The sequence below is a fragment of the Apus apus genome, chromosome 5, assembly GCF_020740795.1.
Source record: "Apus apus isolate bApuApu2 chromosome 5, bApuApu2.pri.cur, whole genome shotgun sequence".
Taxonomy (NCBI): Eukaryota; Metazoa; Chordata; class Aves; order Apodiformes; family Apodidae; genus Apus; species Apus apus.
The window spans coordinates 47,623,168-47,646,755 of record NC_067286.1 but is presented as its reverse complement, the minus strand read 5'-3'; the positions used below and the strand labels follow the sequence as shown (position 1 = coordinate 47,646,755).

Genomic DNA, 23,588 nt, shown 5'->3' with positions numbered 1-23,588 from the left:
CTTTACTCAAGGTTGCTATCCCTTTTCAGAAGCACTGCAGGTACTGTCCTGCATCTCAGTACAGATACAAAACTTGTACTGTTGAATAATAATAGCTATCATCTTTGTGGCAGGAAAATCTTGTGCCTACTGCCCTATCGTGGTTTATAATATTTTGCATTTTCTAAAGCTACTTTTAATATTGAACATCTAATTTCCCATTTAACCTTTAAGGGGAGGAGGGATAAAAAGGCTTTGAAAATGGAAAAATCCTTTCCAAAAGCATGTGAGAGAGGAAACAGTTGCTTGTGTACTCACTGGTGCTGCTACCAATAACTAACACTGACATTTTTCTTCATTTTATAATTGGCATTTAGTCAAAAAGGGAGGGGATGCAAAAGTCTTGTAACACCTGGTGCAGCACAGGACCTCAGAACATCATGATAAATGAATTGGACGCTGGACATTGCAATTTCACGCTGGACAATTGCAATTCCCTTGTCTTTGCTAAAGGCCTGGTGTGCTGCCCACTTAACTATATCTGAAATGACCAGGTTTTTAACTACCAGCTATCTATGTACTTGTCTGAACTATTCCTACATCCCAGGGAATGTACTGTGCATATTCATTGTGAGCAAAGTGCTGTTATTTGATGTGGATTCAGAATCAGAAGAGGGCAATGTGAGTAACTGGAGTTCCTAAGCACATGGTAAAAACACCCAGTAATTCTGATCAGACTTTTTTTTTTGTACTGGTTTTAGACCTGAGGCAAAGGCCTCTTGAGAAACCTGAATTCCCCCTGAATCCAAATAGCTTTAAACTGTAGCAGTTACTTTCCAGCCACTGTAAATTCCCCATTAGAGCCTCTGGCCAGAGCTGGCTGATGGGAAGCAGCTTGATTCTTAGATTTGGCACAGCCAGCCAGCAGCTTTCTTGGGCAAGAGCTCCAGGACTTGGTACAAGAGAAACTTGGAGGAGCTGATGCGAGAGGTGCCTAGCCTAGTGCCTTGACTAAGGGAATTGAAGCAGCTCTCATTCAGCTCTTGGGGTTTAAATTTGGAATGGCTGTGGATAGGTGAAGGTCACATGAAACCCAGCAATGCTAGGTACCTAGTTGGAAGTTTTACATGACAGTTGCTATGTTTCGGATCTGATGTTTTTATACACCCGTTCCTTTTCCTTCAGGGGTCAATGAGACCATAAATTTTGTGTTCTCTTTCTCTCTCACTGTTTTGGTGAGCATCCCTTGGAAGGCTGGACTGTGCATGAAGACAAAAACATTGCCAGATTACCTCCTGCAGCCCAAAACTACTTGTGGATGGTCACGATTTGTGAGTATGATGGGAATGTCACTTATGCAGGTACTGAGTGGAGAACGGTGTTGCAGGAGAGTTGGAGCTGAGTGAGAACTGGGTGACAGGTGAGTGCTCCTCTGCTCTGAACTAAGCAAGTTACTTCATGTTGCTGTATATCCCATTAGCTCAGCTTGGCTCTTGGGCAAGTTGAACGTTCTACCATCAGCGCTTGTGTTGGAGTGATGGCAGTTCTGTGGCCCCAGTGAAACCCATGCTTAGGGAAATGGTAGATCTGGTACTTAAAAGCCAGTTCTGTTGTTACTACAGTTGCTTTAAACTAGCCTCATTAATTAAAAAAAAAAAAAAAAAAAAAAAAAAAAAGGAAGGATAAGTAGAATAAGAGTGGGCCTGGAACTATTTTACCACTAAACTTTATCTTTTAGAGGTGCACAGGGTTGAAGACATGTTGTAACATTTGACTTCATGGCATTCTTTGGGAGCTTTTCTGAAGAAAAGACTTAAGAGCATGTATGTGCTCTTCGGCTCTGTCCTTGCAAAACTGCACAAAATAGATGTGGGAGCTAGAAGGGGTAGAGCTTAGAAAAATTATGTCCCATTTCTGATCAGTCACCACATGTCCTAAACTGATCTGCATGACAATCTTTCAGACAGACACCTAATTTTAAACCAAACATCTGCCATCCTCAACATACCAAACTGGTATTATTTGCTGCCCAGCTTATTCTTTTGATTTAAAATATCTGCTGTAATAAACAAAACAACTGGAAAAGACTTGAAAGGTTCAGATGACTGTTGTTATTAGCCATTTCTAAAATGACAATCATATGCCTTAGGTAAATATAGAAGGACATCAAATCCTTTCACGAACAGACCCAAATTATCAAACCCAGAGACGAATGAAGAATTTTCACTGATGTTAAGTACCTATGAAGAAAGCCCTTGTCAAGCCTGGCTAATACTGATAATCAGTGATTTGAAGGAACTGCATACTTCCTGTGTGCATGTGTGTATCTGACTTCTTCTGTCTGCATGCTGTTCATGACTAATTGAAGCTGAAATGTCTTTCCATTGAAAAAAATCAACAAAAGACTTCAAGAAATGAGAAGGTAGTTTGCTTTTTAGTTTGATAATGTGGAAGATATTATTTTAGCAAATTTATCAGGATTTATTGAGTTTCCTGCACCATAGCAGTATAGAAATTAATTCATTTGTGCTGAAGTGACTGCTGATGAGCCTCCAGAAATAACAAGTACTCATTCTATATTTAAAAAATTTGAGTTGTCTCCTGAAGATCAGGAGATGTAGGTCCCTGTGACTTTAAAGTCCATCAGTTGCCAAATGTTTACTTCTCTCCCTCAATTAGGAAAAGCAATTTATTTTGAAACTATAGATCTTAGGGAATTGTACTGTCTCCATTTTCCTCTTTTAGACATCTGTTCACTGACACACTAAAAATATGACATTTTTATTTAATTATTTTTGTGGTCCTGAACACCATCTTGCAGAGGCAGGGCAGCTATGATAACCAGTAAATCCGATTAGATTTTCTTTGTGGTGACTTCTGGCTTGAAAAAGAGAAGTATATAGACTAGGATCAAGTCTAGCAAAACTCGCAGTTCAATTCTGTTCCTGACAGCAGCTCCAGAAGGATTAAGGAGAAAATCACATAAAATACAGTGGCTCAGCCAGTCTGAGACAGCTGACCTGCTGATCCCACTTGTTATGGATGCTGGGCCTAAGGACTTGTTCCTTCCAGGGTGCTGGTAGGTGGTTCTTTCTTCCTCTGTGCTGCTGGATGGCTTTTTCAACCTTCCCTGAAAATAGCCCTTATCACCCGCTGTAGATGTACTGTGATTCTCTGACATGTGGGTTCTTGTAGCAGTACCCTGTCCAAATGAGGACAACTGTTTTGTCCTTCATAAGGACAGGGGAAAAACTGCATTCTGTTAATACTCAGGATCAAAGTGTAATTAGGAAAGAGGAGGAAATTGTGATTGTTCTCCAAAAACATAGATGTGGACGGTTGATGATTTGTCTTCTTCCCAACTTCTTCTTAGATTTTAAAGGGCAGAAGGAGCTGTTCCACAGCCACCTCAATCAGAAGACTGATAGGAATCCAACAGGCAGGTATTAGGTGCAGCAGCTTTGATTCACTAAGAAGAAAACAATCTACTTAAATTAAGGAGCCTTAAGGAGTGTTGTATGCTCTGGTCTTGCTTTTGGTCAAGCATCAGGAGAAAAGCAGGGTGTCAGATGCCTCTGAGCTGAATGTCTGGTTGGAGAGACTACACCTCTGAGGTCCTGCAAGGAATTCTCAGGCTGACGGGAGAGCTGATGGCCTTTGACATGTTGCTTCACTTCTTATTTGGCGTGTGAGCATGCTTGTGAGAGAAACAGCTGGGAAGGGCTGGGGTCACCTCATAGCTCTGTTACTCATCTTCTGGAGTCGGGCTCTGGCCAGTGTGAGGTGTGATATCTGCTGCAGCTCTCGCACAGATACTGTAAGGGGAGTCCTACGGGCTTGCTGAATTCTTGGCATAACTGCAGGGAGCTCTGCACCTCGTGCTACAGATCACGCTGCCTGCCCTAAGAACGGGGCAGCACAGCACTCTGCTTCCAGGCCCAGGCTGTGTTCCAGTTTCTTTCTCTCAAGTTTCACATGCCTCCATACTCCATGTAGCCTTTTCTTGCCCTTCTCAAGGTCTAATTTCATTCCCTCGATGCGTGAGGTCTGGAAGTACTGCAGAGGAGACTGAGGCCTGTGATCTACAGGAGCAGCAAGGGCAGGGCAGCAGCTCGTGCCATGCCTGCTGGGGATGGCTGCTCGGAGCCTCCAGCCTCAAACGGGCTGGGTGCAGAGCCCACACCTTTTGTGGAGCAGTCTCACAGTTTAAAAGATAAATGCAAATTTAACTTTTGTGTGTTGTCACCTGGATGTCAGACACACCTCTGGCTATTTGCTGTCTCCTGGAATTAGTGTGGTGGCTGTGCTAAAGCGATCAGTCCCTGTAGGAGGCCTGAAGAGCAGGCCCAGCTGCTCTGGAGGTTTTCTACAGAGAACAGAAAGTCTTCTGTACAGTAAACACAGCATTCTTGATTTTTGTTCCCTTCTCTTGAAGTAACTCATCCTCTTGCTACTCACAGACTTCCTGACCTCCTGGAGTCCCCCTAGGTTTTCTTTAAGGTGGCTGAGGTGCAGATGAGCTATGGGTGCTCTACAGCTCAAATGATGAGTTGTCATGCCAGTTGATAACGGCTGATTCTTCTTTCCCTTCCCAGCAATGCTTTATCCCTGTGACATGCTCAGCTTCCGCTGGCCCATGGCCTGCTACAGGCTTTGAAACTGGATCCCTTGACTGGTTGTGACCCATGCTGGGGCAATGGCTGCTACAGCAGATTAATTTGCCACTCACCTGTTTGCCTATCACTTACTTTTGCTACTTGGCATAGAAACTGAAGGTGGTTGTTTCTGAATGAAGCAGATTTCACTATGGATAAAGGAAATGGGAAGACTGGACTGCTTGTGAGTATCTAGTTTGGATGTTTTGGAGAGTGAGAAATTATTTTTATTAGAATTACTGGCTGCTGTTCTGTTCCTTGTAATCTGTACACATACCAGGTGTTAGCTCCCAAGATCAGCAGGTTAAGTGTTTGGGAAGTGCCAGAGAGAAAGTTTTGGTGCCTCTAGAGACATCACGCAGCTGCAGTGCTCTGCCCTGACTTATCAGTGTATGCTCCTGTGGTGGTCAAAAACTAAAGTGGTATGCTGGAGTTTCTCATAGCTCTCTGAAGTACACCCTGAGCTAATTTTTGTGGGGTTTTTTCAACAGTTTTCATTAATTTTTAGATCTAAAAGACTCAAATACAAATGCTCTGATACAGAGGTGGAAAAATTAAGGGAGCTCTGAAATAGGTTTGAAGACCAACATTAATAATTGCCATCTAAGTATCTACTCTGCGCCTGTGTTACACCTGATACCTTTTAAAAGGTGCAATAGATAAGAATTTCCCCTCTCCCTTTCCTTTCTCCCTACATTCCCTTTACATTCCATTGCTATTATTTCTCCTTTCCACAGGCTGTAGCCTGGGAACGCTACCTCTCACTGTTGCTCAGGCAGAGAGGAACAGGGCACTGAAGAGTTATTGGGGTGTCTTGTCAGTTAGAAGCTGTGCTGTTTATGCTGAACATGAGCCAGCAGTGTGTCCAAGAAGGCCAACACCATCCTGGCCTGCATCAGAAGTGTGACCAGCAGGAGCAGGGAGGTGATCCTGCCCCTTGGCCTTGGTGAGGCTGCACCTCGAGCACTGTGTGCAGGTGTGTCACTGCAGTATAGGAAGGACATGGAGGTGCTGGAGAGGGTGCAGAGAAGGGCAGCTAGGCTGATGAGGGGTCTGGAGAACAGGTCTTACGAGGAGAGGCTGAGGGAGCTGGGGCTGTTCAGCCTGTAGAAGAGGAGGCTGAGGGCAGACCTCATTGCTCCCAACAACTACCTGAAATGAGGTTGTGGTGAGGAGGGTGTTGCCTCTTCTCCTTAGTGATTAGTGATAGGACAAGAGGAAATGAGGTCAAGCTGTGCCAGGGGATGTTCAGATTGAATATTAGGAAAAACTTCTTACAGAGAGTGTTGAGACCTTGGAACAGGCTGCCCAGGGAGGTGGTGTACGCACTGTCCCTGGACATGTTAAAAACATGGGCAGATGTGGTGCTTTGGGAGATGGTTTAGTGGTCACGGAGGTGCAGGGCTGATGGTTGGACTTGATGATCTTGAAGGTCTTTTCCAATCTTAATGATTCAGCGGTTCTGTCATTGCATTGAAACAGCCTGCAATAGCTGCTGCAAATGAAACTCCTGTACCTAGTGTTTATGCTGATGCTCCAGTAGTCTTGTTCATATTCCTCGCACAGATCATTGCTGAGGAAAAAAGTATCACTTTTCCCACCACTATCTGATGGAGCGATTTGTTTGTGAATTGTGAAATGTTGCCAGTTGAGCTGCATCATTGTACAACTACTGTTGTATAGCTATAAATGATGTAAAAATGTATAGAAATACAGAGAAGCGGGACCCTGGAGTCATTTTGCAGGTAAGCCTAAATGTAAAATGTGTAGGTGTCTCAGGCATAGGGTCAGTCAGGGATTGAGAGCTTGGCTTTCACTTGCAGGTTTTCCTTTTCTGGTCAACCTTAAGACATCTAAGCACTTTTTTCTTTCATCACATTAATCTTTACTTCAGATGACCAAAAGCCCCACTTTGCTTTGTAAATAAACAGAATCCTACCTTTGAAAACAAGAGCTGTGATGACAAAACTGCAGGCTTTAAAGATAAGAGACCAGTTTGTTACAGAGAGAAATAACAATAGCTGGCTTTTGTCCACTTGAAGTAAACATTGATGTTATGTGTGTGCTCACAGGGATATTCTCTGGGCAGAAATAAGTTTTTACATTGCAGATGACAGCTGCTGCCTGCTCTTTAAGTTCATTACTTCTGCAGCATTCAGATTTGTAATGGTGTCATGAGTGCCTACCTTGTTCTGCTACTGCTTTTGCCTAGACCTGAGTATATCACAAAGTAAAAAGTGAGAAGACCAAAAAAACCCCGAAAAAACACCCCCCAAAAAAACCCAAAACAACCCCCTGACCCTCAGGGAAAAAAGCAAGCTGTTGATAAGTCTAATCAGTGATGTGGGTCAGGCTCTCAAGTCAAGCTGCTTAAACAACTTCTGTTTAAAGCACCACCTTAAAGTAAATGTGAATAAAAGGGAGAAAGTTTTAAGCCCTGGATTGCCTGAATTTTCTTTTGGATTTATAGATAAATTAATTGATTTTATATAGATGATATTTAACTAGAATGTGTTTTTCCCACTATCCAGTGGGAGTGGCTGTACAATGAGAAACCAGTTCCTTTGATGGGGCTGACTGGTCCAGCTGCCACAGACTGGAGTGTGTGATCTTCTGGTTCTTTACCAGAAATTTCACTCTGGAGCCAGGAAATGTTTACAGTCATGGTTAAGGCAGACAGATGCTTTAATGAATTTATTTACTCCTTTTTAAGTTCCGTCTACCCAGAAAAAATGTCATTGATGTTTAGACAGCTCATCAACAGGAAATATGGTCAAGGAACTGGTTTTGCTTATTTTGGTGTTACTCATAGTACAGGAAATGTGTGTGTCATTATTTGCACCTCTGTGAAATGAAGTCATGACCACTTTCACTGCTGGGGTGCTAAGGGTTTTTTTATTTGTGCAATTTAAATGTGAAATTCTTCTTAATCTTTAATCAGACTCATGTTGACCACAAGCCAAAGTTTTTCAAGTGATCTTTGTTTTTATGATGCACGAGTTAAACAGTGTAATGATAGGTAAGGAAAAACCCCCTAAATTCCATTATTGACTAAGATTAGAGAACTCAGAATGCAGGGCCCCAAGAGTGGGTGAAATCCTGACTGAGAAGCAGAGGCTTTATACTTGGATATGTCTAACCATGATCTTTAGTTTTCTAACCTCTGTGCATCCTGTCCTTCAGCTATGTGTGGTAAGGAATAGAGAAGTTGTTTTGGGGATGGGAGAAAGGCTTTGATCACTTTTGATGGAGGACAAGCCACCACTGCCCTGTACTGAATCAGCCCTGTGGATGTGTTCTTTCAACAAGACAAGCTCTGATGGAAGGATGCAGAATCCTCCCGTTATCTTACCTGCTTTTCAGGGAGCCAGAGCACTCAAGCTGCAGGCCAGATCTACAAGACAGGCAGCTGAGTGTGGTGGATGAAAAGCTGGTGCCCAGCTGCACAGCTGCAGGTACGTGACTGAAACAGACCTTAGTCTGCTGCCACTGTCAACAAGTGTAGTTATTGTGGCCAATGAAAAGGCCGGGAAAGTGACTTTTTCTTGTTCAGGGAATTACGTTCTGTGCTGCAATGCTGATGACTGATGACTGTGCCAGAAATGGTGCTTTTGTTTGATTTGCTTTCTCCAGCCTTATTTTTTTTCTCCCACCCCCATTAAAAAAAAAAATTAAAAAAATGTTTATGCTTCAGAAGTGAAGCAAAGGTCTATGTCTTTAGGAGCTAATTCTAGCTGCAACTGGTCATCTAGCTTACAGAATCATTAGTTTTTGGTAGACGCTCAGGAGCGACAAGGGAGGCAGGGGGTAGCAATTGTTTGTAGGAACCATAACCACTCGGGTTTGTCTTTGGAGGAAGCAAATTAAGACCAACCCTAAGAGGTATTTAGGGACAGGCTTCTTATAGTTCCTCACAACAAGACAATATAACTTCCTGGCATTTCCTCAGAACCTGTTGAGCTTGGTGTGCAGTAATGTGACCACCAGGTAAGAGGTGCACTCTGATTAGAAAAATAAATTTGGGTTGATTTGAAACAAGGCATATGCTAACTTCAGTTTAAACTTTCATCATAAAATAGACCCCACCTTTTCCTCATTTGCTGTACAAGACGCCTGATGTGTATTCGACTAGATAGTCCTAGTTATCAACCAGGCATTCTTTTTCAAAATTACTCATATTTTTTTTCAAAACCAAAGCTTTTTGCAGAATGTTTTGCCAAGGTTGCCATTAGTGCAAGAAATTAAACCATGTATTTGCAAGAAGTTAAACTCTTGTGCCATTTGAAAACCACTGCAGTCTTTGCTTTGCAGAAATACCAGCTAGTATCATGGACAACTAGGATTGATTTAGCTCAAGAGCTGAATATAAAACAAACAAAAGAGCTGTGTATTAAACAGCTTCAGAGCTGCCATATGCAGTAGCTAGAGATAAGTGTCTTTTTCAGGCCAGAAAGCTGACAGGAGGTTGGGCAAAGTCTGGGAACAGCTAATACTGCAAAATGGCTCTTTATACCTGTTGGTACAAGGAATAAGACAAATTCATGGTCGAGGGCTGAAGAAGGAACCAGCATCTACCACCACCACAAGAAATTCTTATGTTGGGCAAGTTGCCTGTCCTACTCGTTCCTTATTTCACCCTAGGTAATGCAAGGGAAAGGTGTGTTTCTTACGTTCTGCAGGTACTGTAAAAGGAAAAAAGTTGATTATAAGAACTGCATGCCTCAGTGGGATTTAACATCAAACAGTGCCCCCTTCCAGGATGTACAAACAGTTCCATCTCTGCTCTGCAGATATGCAATATACAATGACTTGATGTGGATAAGCAAATTGAATTATTGCAGACTACAAAACCCTGGATCTTTATAGTAGGACCACAACTGCACTAGTCATTAATTTATTTATTATAAATAAAAAAACCCAATAAATACTTACTAACTTACTGTTACAGCTTTCTAAAAATATACATCTAATTTTAATATTCTTAAAAGTCTGTTGTGTTATACAATTATAGACAAACTATAAAAGATTTTTTTTTATAACAGACACTTTACCCTTCGGAGTCTACATTAACACAGAGATTAATGCCCAATTAACAATATCCTGCTAGAGAGATTTAGCAGTATTTAAACAGATATAAATGGAAAGTAAAACTAAGAATTTATTACTGTTTAACAAATTGCAGTTCTCCACAGAACTAGCTCCATCCCTGTTTGCCAGCTAAGTTTTGGCTGCTATTATGAATAGTCATGTGAGATCTGAAGGGCCCCTGCAAAGCTTTCCTTAAGATCATCAAGTTCCTTGTTGGCTTCCAAATCACTGTCCCAAGTAATCAAGTTTAAAGTTGCCTCACGTGAGGGTGAAGTATCTGGGTCTTCCTCAGATTTCACACAAGAATCAGACTCTGTCCTGCCATCCATCATTTCAGTAAGATCTTCTGAAAAGTCATCCCTGCTCTGTGCCTCCTTTAAACTTTCCCTGTGTATTGGTGATGCAAATTTGTTTGATTCCTTTAATGGTAAGTCCATGATCCCAAAGAATTCTTCACTTTTTATAGCTTTCCTTTGCTTCTGACTTTTACTGGTAAACTCAAACTCTTCCACTGTATCAAACTCTTGCAGATCCAGTGAGTCAAAGGCTTCCCAGTCTGCATGGATTTGCTCCACACCACTTCCTGGGCTGCAGCCAAGGTCTGCTTTCAGGACATCCAAGAAGTGGCGCATTTTGCTCTAGGGGGTGAAAGAAGAAAGGGGTGATGCTCCTCCAGCCCCACGGCACCTCTCTGCCCAGCACTCAGGGCTTAATTCTGACACAAGGAAATGGAGGCTGCTTGCATTCAAGTGACTAGATTATAAAGCAAGCGTCGCCAAACTGAGTTGACTATTGTCCCTTGTTTGTGCCTGTGACTCATGATCTACCATGATTGATGAGTCTGCAAATCTAATTTATGGAGAGACATGCTCCCCACTGAGCATTCTAGTTATTTTTACCCACAAATACACCAGTGCATTTCCACTGTACTTTGGAAACATCACTTGAAATCATATCCAGAGGGGGAGAATATTACAGGGGCAGCACCTACCTCATCCAAACGGTTCTTATTTTCTTGTATATGCCACTCAAACAGTTTTTCCAGAGCTCTACAAATGAACAATTACATTATTTCACAGGAAGAAAACCAACTTTTAACAGATCTACATACATCAATTACCTTAGTTTTGCATTTTCATTTCTTAGTTGAATGGGCCACTGAGGTTGTTTCAATTTGGTGGAGCTAACAGTGGCCTTCCAGTACCTGAAGGGGGCCAATGGGAAAGCTGGGGAGGGAATTTTTACTGTAGCAATAGGGCAAGGGGTAATGGCTTTAAACTGGAAGAAGGGGAGAATTAGGTTAGACCTTAGGAAGAAATTCTTCAATGTGACAGTGGTGGTGGTGAGACTCTAGCACAGGTTGGCGAGGGAAATTGTGGGTGCCCCCTCCCGCCAAGTGTTCAAGGCCAGGTTGGGTGGGGCTCTGAGCAACCTGCTCTAGTGGGAGCTGTCCCTGTCCATTCAGGGGGCTTGGGACTAGATGATCTTTGAGGTTCCTTCCAGTCCAAACCATTCTATGATTCTATGAATTCTGCTCTGTCACACAGAGGACTGCCCAGAGTTGGTATCCCACTGGACATGTTCTCAGCAGGCAGACATAGATTTGGGCAGCAGATGGTAACCATGATAAGAGAAACCAACAATCCCCTCATGATTCTACAGGCACATTGAAGTATCCAAAATTTCTTAAGTGCACCACAGTGGCTGATATACACAAGTGTAAATAAATGGAAATAATTTAATAATTAATAATTTAATATTTCAGCTTAAAAAAATTATCCAGAGAAAACTCATCAGTCCTGAGAGCTCTCTTACGTTGCTTAAGCAGGAGGAGAAAACATTTTAGCACAGAGAAGTGTTCCGTGACAACTACGATACACAGTCACTAGAATTGATTTCCAGAAGGTCAAGTGAATTTAATTTAGCTTACATGAGAAATTATTTAAAAAAAAATAGTGGAAGAAGGGTTTTAAGGGAAGATAACATTGCTGTAAGAAAGAGCCAGAGGAAGACTACTCTTGAAAGTTCTTAAAGATTAACTTTTTGATTTAATGTAAATAACATTCTCATGGATAGCTTTTACATGAGAATAAAAAAAAAAGTGCAGAGAGTAGGAAAACAGCTGAGAACGTTGTCAACCCAGAGAAAGATCAGAACATTATGCTGAAAGTAGACTGCCTTGAAAATTAAGTTACAAAAATGGGTTTAAAGTATCAGAAATACTGAAGGGTGGTGGGTTTTTTTGGGTTTTTTTTTGCTATAAACTGAGAGTTCTTTATCAGAACTGGTACAGAAAATAATTAGGGAGTACTACATGAATTGTATCAAAACTGTGTTGAAGACTGAATTCATGGTGGAAGGGGAACAAGGACAGAAGGGAGATGGAGGATCTGTTGTGTGAAAGTTTAGCAACTTTGTTTATTTAGCCAAACTGCTGGTGCAGAGTAAAATTATTTCTTTTTGGCATTACTCTGCCTGGGTTTCCAGGTCAGTTTCTAACAGAGGCTTTATCTCATGGTACACAGCACCAGATCGAAGTAGATGACCCACAGGCCTTTCCTAGTTCCTCTTTCTTACATGAAGCAAAAAAGAACCACAACAAAAGCAAGGGGTAACTGTGTATTTACATATTCTTAAAGGCACAGAAATTATTACTAAACACTACTTCCCTTTCTTACAGAGTTCATGTGTTTCTGCCATAGCATTACAAATTTGAAAGCAACTGTAACCTACCTGTCAGAAAATAGCCCAAGGCTAAGAATTTCATTTGTTACATCTTCAATGAAAGCTAAATACGGAAGCTCATCTTCTCTGCAGGGAAAATAGAAAACCCAATGTCAAATGTTTTAAAACAGAGACATATTACACAGTGCAGTGGTCCAGAGAACTTTATGGCACCTGCCATTAAGAAGATTGTATAGTTCTGGTTCCAGCTACTACTTTTCAAAAAGCTAATTCTATCAGGACAAACTAAGCCTTTCATGCAATTTGCATAATAATAAAAACCCCTGTGTAAAATACCAGACTGTTAGAAAGGCTGCTATGGTGCTTTGTGTTTATGCTAACTTTCTGTTGTGGTAGAAAATTAGCACTGAGATCCTTAATGAGGAAATCAGTAAACCTTGGGAAAGCATCCAGAACCTGCTTTGCACTCAAGAAGAAGGTGCTAACTGGGAAGAATGTGTGAAATTGCAGTTTGATGCTCTGAGTAAAGACTTCTAAAGGAGCTTCTAGAGAATCTTGAGACTGCAGCTGAAAATTGCTGATCTGCAGTGGAAGCTCAGGAAAATGTAAGTGCTTATTTGACAGCCTCAATTCCTTTCAAACACAACTCTTTGACGTACTAAATCCTTGTTAGCATGAGATGTGGCTTTCACCTCTTTGATCACATTTCTCTCTCTTTTAATACCTCTTAAAGCTTTGTTGATGCCAGTTGCTCTAAATGGGAGACTCTACAAAAGTTTGGAGTTCTGTTTGGAAAACAAGACAGAAAACCCCAAAAGAAAATATTTCAGTGCTTTTTCTCTTTCACAGCATCTTTTTAAACATCTCAAAGTATCTAGTCAACCTCTATTGAATCATCCTCCAGTCTTGAGAAACAGAAAAAAAGAAAAAAAGGGACGCATCCTGGATGATTTTTGTTATGTTAAATTGGCGATCCAGCCTGAAGACTTGTCATTTTCCTTCCCTCTATAGTCAAGAAAGGTATCTGTGGCTCATCTTTGATACCTATGTTACATCCTTAAAGCCAGGCAAAACCAATTCAGTACCAAAGCACAAAGAAAAATTAATGTACTTTACTAAGGTCATACTATTTCAAGTTCATCAGTTTGGAGGAAGAGTTTCTAGTTTAATGATGCAAACTAGCAGAAGAATGGTTTAAGCATACTTACTCAGCCTCAATAGTCCTCCTTGCTGAAGACTGCTGCGAATACAACGAGCCCTCTCTAATCAGAAAATCAGAGGGTAAGGAAAACAGCAACATACTAAAATCCCTTTATACTACCTTGCATCTTTCTTCTGGAGCCATTCTGTGCTATTGTCCCACTTCCTCTTGAAAAAAGACCAACCAGAACACCCCCAAACCCTGCTCCTGTAGCAAAATCCACTGCTTATGTTGAAGCCTGAAAGACTGGTTCAAGAATATTTTAACACCTCACTTCATGAATGCAGTGCTCTAATACCTCAAAAGACCTCAGCATTACTTCAGATGCCATACAGACCCCCACTATCCATGTGTTGTTTTTTTTTTAATTAGAGTACAACTCTTTTCTCAGGTAAAAATGCCTTTGTATGAGAAGACCTGAAACCAAATCAGTGAGTCATGCATGATGCTTAGGTCAGCAATGAGGAGAATAAGCTGGGAGCCCTTGGATTCTGGCCTCATTTCCAACACTGTTCTTGTATTGTAGACACTATTCTAAATCTCAGTGTTACATTTTCAGAAACAGATATGGGGAATGCCTCTGGTCTGCAGTTCTCACAGATCATAGATTCAAAAGGCTGGATGTCTGAAGACCTCTTTCATGAAAGGAATTACCAATTGGAATACCAGTCCACTATTGAGTTGTAGTTCTGTATAAGAAATACTTAGCCTACATGCTCAGATGTATGCTTGGATATACAGAACTTATAGCTGTATTAATCTGTCATTGCTCTCACTCCTGACAAAAATTGCTCATATATTTCAGAGCTCTCTTTGTTAATGTGCTTCTCAGTGGAAGTTATCATAAGAAAATAATTAATTTTGAAATTGGGAAAGGGCATTCATTGATCTAAAAATACCCAACTAAGCAAAAGTCCTGTGAAATAAAGAGAAATGGTAGTGAAGGCTTATGGCCTAAGCAGCAGCTGTACAGAAAGCAAGAAAGAGTGCTTCAAATATTTCCTCCTGATGTAAATCAGGCACCTTAGGAAGGAGTAAGGAAAAGCAGCTATTTCTCTCTCAGGTTCATCCACAGTGTATCTTCTGTCTTCAGCCTACAACAGAGAGATAAATCTTTATTATCTGTGCAAATACACAGCAAATTTTACTATTAAAAGGTACCTAATAAACTATCTGTGTTTAAGCAACTCCACAGATTCTATACCTAACTAAGACATATGGCAGCAAAGGATCATCAGCTTTGACATTCAAAATTCTAGCCAGGGGCAACAGAAGATATGGAACATTTCTCCCCTGACAAGTATGTCAAAGATGAATTCTCTAAAAGCCAGAGCAGGTCAATGTCACCAACAGGAGTAAAATCCAGTATGCAAAAATGGGAGCCAGCACTCTAAATCACATCTCCTGTGCAAAATGGGTGGAAAGTAAAGTTGCTGACTACCTGCACTATAAGTTATAATACTCTGAAAGGGCCATTGTAAAGCTACATTACTTACTGTTGTCACTTTTATAAGAGCCAAAGAAAAAGCCAGATACAACGAAATTAAATCAAAAGTTCTTCATGAAACTGGAGTGAAGCATTCTACACAACCATTTAACCTTTCTTAGTGAGGTCATATGCAGATCAGCTCAGGTGCTCTCTCTTCTATTTTCAGTAAAGCTATAAATACATATTCTCTCTCGCCCTCTCCTCCAATTAATTAAGCATCATTATTTGCCTTATTAAGCTAGAGACAGGAGGAGTCTGACCCTGTAGCCTCTATTCAGGAAAGAAGTCCACAGTTACTTAAGTACTTCTCTTAAGTTTGACAGGGCTGTTTGTTTAAGGACTTGTCTGTATAATGGCTACAATATAAAGCACGAAGTAAGAGCTTCTGATCAAACTCTTCCATGCAAATGTAAGTACAAATTAAGACAAAGTAACTTCAGATTTGAAGTCTTAAGAAACATTTCATGTCTTTTGCCTGCTTTCCTCTGCCTCCCAAAGATGCTGGTAGTCCCTTTCCTCTGTAAAATGTAACAATCTTTAACCACCACACACTGAGGCAACTTCTGAAAGACCAAATAACCAAAAAACTAAGTTCAACTGTCAGAAATACTTAGCAGTTCAAACAAAAAAGAGGGGTGAAAACATTTCTGTGAATATGACAAAAAAATACCAGGAGCTGGTAGAATTTTCATTGAAGCATTCCAAGATACATTCAGCAAGAAAAAGGCACACAGAATCGAGGAAAACTTCACCACCCATTGGTTTGGGTGCTTCGTCAGAGGAAGGGACCCCTTGATTCCAGTTCTTCTGTGGAGGACTTTGGTAATGTTATCCCATATGAAAATGAAAAAAGATAATCCCTGACAAAGAGATACCTTCTTCTGATCAAAAATAATGTAACAATTATCTATGTCCTTAACAGATACTTAAGTGATAGTGCACTTGTAAAAATGTTGAAAAAGAAATTCTAACATTTTTTAATATCCTAAGATCTCTTCACATGCCTCAATATTTTTTCTTTTTGGTTCCACTCTTCTTCTGAAACTCTCTCTCCTCTACAGAACTAATTCATATCATGACAATAATAAAAATGCAACTTAAATCAGTTATAAACTGCTATGGCAGAGATAGAGTATCTATTCCAAAATGGTGAAGGGTGTGGTAAGAGTACCCAGATGACTGATAGGTATATTACCTTCAATGGAATCTTCTGCTGTTCAGTCATAACTTGTCTCTCAGATGCTTTGTCTGCAGCTGGAAAGCTACAAAATTTAGAGATATATTAGACTGCCAAGAAGGATACTTTCAAAATATGCAGGATGAGAATATCAGTGCCACTGGAGAAATTTCCTGGCAATCTAAACAGGACATAGTATTAAAATGTCTTGGCCGGTTTAGAAAATTTCTGCCAGACTTCCACTCACATAATAAAACTAAGTTATAGTTCATTTTGAGGGATGACAATAGTCATACATAGGTGATCCAAATCCATTATTTAACTGCATGTTTACAAAGGATAGCTAAGTTATCCAAAACAATTGTTCAGAATTGAGAATGGAGATGACTCTATACATTAAAAAGGCAGTAGGAAAATATAAGACTCACAGCAAGAAAATCAGCAGTTGCAATATGAAGCTGAAGCTATGTCTTATGAAACTGCTACTTTGTTCTAGGACAAAAACAGAGCTAGACATGCAGGCACTGAGGACACAAAAGAGAAAAGATTTCTCTTTCTGAGGTAGTATCAGTAAAAACAAAAGTAAATCAAACTGTTTAATTTTAATTTGCTAAGAAGTTCAATGCAAGAGAAGGACATCAATTTTGTATACAATATTTCCTATAGGATACAGCTGAAGTCATTTAAACTAAAATGATAAAAAGATAATGAAGAGCTGCATTTAAGAATTAAAAAAAAAAAGTATCTTTGCATAGTAATGTATTGATTGACAAATTGGAAAGTATGGGACTACAGGGGCAGCAGTAGGGAACTACTTCCATGCCTATAGGGGTTCCGTCTTCACAAGACAGAAAGCACAACTATACACTAGAGAGAGCAAAGAAAAAAGAGAGGGAAGGACTACCCCCAGCAGATGTGAGATCTCTCAGTTTGGATTTAGTGGCACTTTCTATCCAGTTTGTGTAAATGACACCAGTTGCTCCAGAGAGAAGACAAAATATGCCAGTGAAAAGAGAAAAGTCACATTCTGTTCTAGATTTTGCTTAGGCATCTCTAAAATAACTATTCAGCTTTTACACAACTGTAAATGAGAGCAAAACATGTTGGTTTTATGATACTATTATGATATTTATGATAATATGATATTTTAGATACTATTATGATAACATCTAAATCCCATAGTTTCCAAAGAAAGTTTTAATCTCCATACCTGTTCATGTCAGTCTGCGTTTGAGCTTCCACATGCTGTTTGCAGTGATTTTTCCTTTTCCTTCGAGCAGGAGTGTAATACCTGTACTCTGACAGGAAAGATTTAGCATCTGATATTAAGGTGCGTGGAGTAAAAGGTTTTCGGCTATCAGTGAAGAATTCAGAGTGCCTATGTAGAAGATCCCCGCAGCATACTTTGGATTTTCTTCCTTGACACCTCTGGGAATGACTAACGCTCCCAGAACTACCAGTGGAGCAACAGCACGACAGTCCAGAGCGTGTTCTTGGTGCACTTGATGTACTGACACTTGAGTTGGAGCTAGATGCATAAGATCGATTCCGAGGATCTTTTCGAACGTGTTTGACTGGACCGGAGCGAACCAAACCATGCTTGCCGTAAGGAGACAGTGCTCTTGATAGGTACTGTGCCTGCTGAGCGTAGGGGAAGGGACCATCTTTGTCTTCTACCTCCAAGAAACTCTAGAAAAAAAGAAACCAAAATTTGATTCCTTTGCAAATTACCAGCTTTGTGTTTGCAGCGCAGAAAGCCAGCTGTGTCCTGGGCTGCATCAAAAGAAGCAAGGCCAGCAGGTCGAAGGAGGCGATTCTGCCCCTCTACTCTGCTCTTGTGAGACCCCACCTGGAGTCACTAATATAAGAATGATATGGAGCTTTTGGATTGAGTCCACAGGAAGGACACAAAATGATCAGAGGGCTGGAGCACCACTCTGATGAATACAGGCTGAGAGAGTTGGGGCTGTTCAGCCTGGAGAAGAGAAGGCTCCAGGGAGACTTTAGAGCAGCCTTCCAGTACCTGAAGGGGCCTACAGGAAAGTTGGGGAGGGACTTTTTACAAGGGCACGTAGCCATAGGATGAGGAATAATTGCTTTAAATTGGAAGAGGGGAGATTTAGGTTAGACATGAAGAAGAAAGTTTTTACTGTGAGGGTGTTGAGACCCTGGAACAGGTTTCCCAGGGTAGTTGTAGATGCCCCCTCCCTGGAAGTGTTCAAGGCCAGGCTGGATGGAGCTCTGAGCAACCTGGGCTAATGGAAGGTGTTCTGTGGCAGGGCTGGAACTAGCTGCTCTTTAAGGTGCCTTCCAACCCAAACCACTCTATGATTGATAATGCTATTTTTTCTGGTTTCTAAAAAAATTAAAAACATCTTATGCATAAAAATTCAGCATTATTCCTGAATTGTATTAAGACACTGTGGCAAAGGCAAGTACGACAGAAACACAACTAGATGTAAGCATCCTCTTCAGCTTTTTTTTTTTTCCAAATTACAAAGAACAATTTAATAGAAATTTTATTTCTGTCATAGAACGTTGAAGAATTTGTAACTTCAAAGCATAAATACCTGGTACACTAGTAAATGTGTCTTACAACATGTCTGAGAGGTTAGGAAGTATCATAGCGAGACAGCTGTTGTATATTCTTCTGCTACCTAGAATAGAGTCACCCCCTGTGCATTCTGTCAGTCAGTGAAAAGTATGTATGACATTTTACCATCTCCAAGGTCAGCCATATTGCAGAAACAGAAGATTAAACCAGAAGCCTAACAGCAAACAAAATTTTGTATGAACTAACTGATTTCATCCGCCTGTGTAACTTTATGCAATCCAAGTTCTGTTATACACAACTGTATGATGGAGTAGGGAGGACTCACACTGTGTGTACTTAGACTACCTAGCAGTACAACTCCCAGAGACTGTGCTTGCACCTAGGTCCTGAAACAGTGAGGGAGACAAGCCAAGGACAGTGTCATTCTGGAAAACTTTGTTTTCATACTGTGTAAACAGTATAATACAAGGCAAAATAACAGCTAAAATAAAATGACAATAAAATAAAATGAGAAAACCCAACTCAAACCCAACAGCTAACAAACCTAAATTAATTCAGTTTTAACTAACTAGCTAGACTTTTAAAAATAATTATTTTACTTTCCTTACACTCAGGCAATTCATATAACTTCACATCAACAGCAACCAAGTGCTGAAAGATTTAAGCGAATGTATACAAGTAGATACATTTCCTAACAAGAAAATTCCATTCCTAAGGCCAATTAAGGACCAGATTTTTAACAAACCTGAAGTTTAGGTTAATGTAGGCTAACACAAGTATTAACCTGTTGATGTACTGCCACCATCTGAACAAAGAACAGAAAGATAAGGAAAGACCTGTATAGGCCATAATGCTCTCTAGTGAAATAAGGGAGAAAGGGAAGTTGATTTCCGTATGTGTTCCCTTCATTTCTAATTATGCCTTTATCAAACGAGTAAAAATTATTAAGTAGAAGCATTACATCATTGAAATCACTAAAAGAATAGCTCCCCTATAGAAATCTTGAGAAAAAGTGGATCCAGTATGATATGACTTAAACATATGCTGTGACATGCATTTATTTATGACAACACTAACTGCCAGTTAAGTTGCAGATTCACCCAGCAGCCCATCCGGATCTTATAACTAATCCATGCAGAAAGTATTTTGAGAGACCATGGATTCAGTGGATTTCCATTGGTGCTTCATTGCCTGAGCACAGTATAAACCTGGAGAAAATCCTCAAGAACTTGTTGAAAAGAATCATATTATTAGTATGTGGATGGAAGTTTGGATGTATGATTTTCCCCACCAGTAGGAGACAATGGACTGAATGCCAACTAAAGTGGCAAAACCAACTGTAAAAGAAAGTATGTGTGGGAATTCTGCAAGATAAACAATACCTGCTGTGAGACTTTTGAAGTCTACTGGAGGAGGTAAGGAAGGAAAAGCACCAAACAACCAAACTTGGAAATCCTTATATATTTGTTAAAAATTTATGGCATTGTAACCTATAATATATAGTATAGGATAGCAATATATCATTAGTAAACTAATAATAAATCATATAGTATATTACCCTATGTAAATAATGGTATAGCTTGTAAATTTACACAGATTTCCAATTCTATCATTCAAATCCTAAAGGAAGATGTTCTTAAAAGTTCTAAGCAATATGTCTCTTAATGTATAAATGCTGCATTTCCTCATAACACTGCTACTGTTATTGCTTTGAATCTACACTATTCCATTACTTCCCTTTTGAAACTACTTAATATTTTAATTGAAAACTTAAGATTATGAACATGTATTTTGAGGCATGTTGTGCTATTTAGAGGAATGTTAAAAAATGCAGATAGTTTACAATCAAAATTAAGTCACAGCTCATACTGTTGTCATACCAGGTGTCTCCTTCACAACAATTCCACACAGCAATTTTCTCTCACATCAGTAAGATCTATCTATGCCATTCCAATACCCTGAAAGGTCCATAGTTGCTGATGCCTAATGCAAAGAGGTTTGGTTTTTTTTTTAGTTAGCTGAGCCAAAATAAGCCCCCTTCTTGATGGTGTCTCATGTGAGCCAACTTTGTTTTACTACTACAGCATAATTAAATGCTGAACTGGTAACATGCAGTAACAATGCCAAACAAATGCCTGTGCTAGCAAGCAGTATAAGGCTTACCAGTGTGATTGTTTGCATATAAAATACTTGCAGTGGTAGCTCAGCACTATAGAAAACAGATAAGACTGGAAAGTTTCAGAATCCACCTATATAGATATTTTGAAAAGCTAATTCCATACCCTTCAGTATGTATTATAAACAGCTTAATTTTTCTTGTATAATTTTTGTTCTCAGTGATTAAAACAGTTCATGAAGCTGCAATATAAATTAGATTGTAGAAGCATTTGTGAACACATGATGAGTGGTGGCCTGCAATATACAAAATAATATTAATACTAACAACAACAATATACAAAGTTATATTAGCCAATTACACAACTACACCTCATGAAAGCCACATGTTCTTCTTCAAAGCAATTGAGAAGATTGTAAACCAAGTTAAATACACATGCTAAACACGGCAATATTCTAAATTTGAGTATTCCTTATTTATGAGGAAGCTTAGGACAGTTCTTTTTTTCTCCTCCTCAAATGTATTATAAGTAGAAAAGACCTAGAAGCTAAGGTAGTGCCTAGATGTGCAAACCCGAGCCGTATTTGTGTCAATCTTGAGATGTCCTCATTCAAGCACTGAGAAAGAAGAATGTCTTTTGAAGCCCTTGTTCCAGGGTAAACCTTTACTGCCTAAACAGGCAGGCAGTTCAGCCTTCAGATACACAAACACCATCAGGAACAAAGAACTATGCTGCTGACTTCAAAGATTTTAAGAAGTGTCAGAGAATGCTGTTTGTCTGTGACTTGTCACCAAGCTTTCAGAAAATTATCTGTACACCTGTGTTGGTACAGGCAAGTTAACTGTAACTGAGTATGTTAATTTTCTTCTGTAAACTGTATCTATGAAAACATTAGATGTTTAGCAGGGAAAAAAAAGACGACAAAAACGTGCCTACAAATATTCAGTAACACACTGAAATATATTAAAGCTCTCTTCTTCAGATACAATTTTAAAAAATATTATATGGAGGTCTCACAGCTTTGGGTATTATCACCATCAAGAACTATAACTATTGTAATTTGGAGTCAAGAATCTTGACACTTACTTTGCTTACCAATATATGTTTCTATTCTATAGATTCAAGCAACCGGAATTTGTTTTGGAAGATACAAATCTACTCAATGATGCATTTCAGCAATAATAACCCCCTTAAAAAAGGTTTCATAAACTACATATTTATCCTTCAATTTTGTTAGTCACAAATTAATTGCAGCAAGCTTGTATTGGGAGGACCCCTGAATCTTCACAGACTCTGTGGAGGAGAAATTTAAGTAAAATCAAATCAAAGCATATCGCTGTCATCTGATGGGTGAGAGATGTAACACAGAGAAAGAACCCAGACTTTCCTCTAAGTTACTTTTACTTTCTAAAAGTTTAGTTTCTCAAATGAAAAGCCACTGAGGTATCTGCTGCCTTATAAAACCCAAACTTTGAAAAGAAAGCTTGCTAAATCTATTTTCACATAAAAGAAGGTTCAAAGACACCTCTCTCACTGGGGTTACTGACATTACACCGAGATGAATTTAAGTCCTTAAATTAGCTTGTATGTGTAAGAAAAGGTCTTCCAATAGAACAGTTCATCTACCATCATAAAATGATATCAGAGAGACACTTCATGAACTGCACTGTCAAGATACAGAAGCTGCAGTTTTTTAATAAATGAGCATCTGATCCTTTTAACTTGAGACAGCTCCATTTATAAGTCACTTTAACATAGCTATAAGTGGGCTGAGTGCCTTTTTTTTGCTGCCTGGACAGAGCAAAATTCTCCTGCAGTAAGGGACATGCTGCCTTTACAGTTGCTGCTTTCATAACCCCCATGTATGTCAACTGCTCATTTCACTACACACTTCGATAATCAGATAAGCATTGAAAAAGGCAAGAGAGAAAATTCACGCAAATACATGAACAAGTAAGACCTGTATGAATACAATCAATCTGCATACTGGCATCAATAATAATTATTTTTCTCATTCAAAACTATGTTCCTGTTGCATTCTTTCCTCCTGTGTGGTGTGGTATTCAATTGTATAATGGGGTATGTTCCTACTTTAATATAACTCTGTGGTGTTATTAATAAGGGGTATTACTGAATGTGCATATGGAAATGTATTCATTCAAACAACCAGCATGAGAAGTGACTGTCACTATGAAGGCTGAGATGAAATCTGTACTGAACCCTGATGATAACATCTTTCTTTGTTGCTCAGAATGTTCTGCTTTCCTTAGTCACATTTCTCATTCTGACAGAACTAATTCAAGGACAATACATCTTCAGACTGTTAATATCATAACACTATAATAAATCTTTAAATAGAATGCATTTGAGTAGGCATAGCCATACATAGCCATGCACGTGTGCAGCATACAAAATTAGTAAGAGAGATCAGAAACAGGTAATGGTGTTTCCTAATCTATATTTCATATGCATAAGCAGACAGTCATACCTGTCATTCTTAAGAAATCAAAAAAGTCTCAAAAAACAGGCTGAAAGGGATCTTGAGATACCAAGGCAATGGCAACCATACTTCAAATAGTTAAAAGAGAAAATTCACCCTCCTAGCAGCACTTTTTTTTTTCTTTGAAAAAATGTGTTAGCAGA

General features: G+C 39.6%; 1 protein-coding gene across 3 annotated transcripts in view; it reads right to left on the bottom strand.

The window, feature by feature from the left end:
* Window positions 1-9,512: 9,512 nt before the first annotated feature.
* SPATA7 (spermatogenesis associated 7) overlaps window positions 9,513-23,588 on the bottom strand; it is a 40,619-nt gene continuing 26,543 nt past the window's right edge. For 2 of the 3 annotated variants that reach the window (XM_051621777.1, XM_051621779.1), the window contains 7 exons: window positions 17,485-17,963; window positions 16,293-16,359; window positions 14,632-14,702; window positions 13,616-13,669; window positions 12,456-12,533; window positions 10,714-10,771; window positions 9,513-10,360 (listed from right to left, as the gene is read on the bottom strand). In XM_051621777.1, the coding sequence (XP_051477737.1) occupies window positions 9,869-10,360; window positions 10,714-10,771; window positions 12,456-12,533; window positions 13,616-13,669; window positions 14,632-14,702; window positions 16,293-16,359; window positions 17,485-17,963 (1,299 nt within the window). In that variant the 3' untranslated portion in view covers window positions 9,513-9,868. The remainder of the gene's footprint in view (window positions 10,361-10,713; window positions 10,772-12,455; window positions 12,534-13,615; window positions 13,670-14,631; window positions 14,703-16,292; window positions 16,360-17,484; window positions 17,964-23,588) is intronic. The other variant, XM_051621778.1, reaches the window with a different exon arrangement.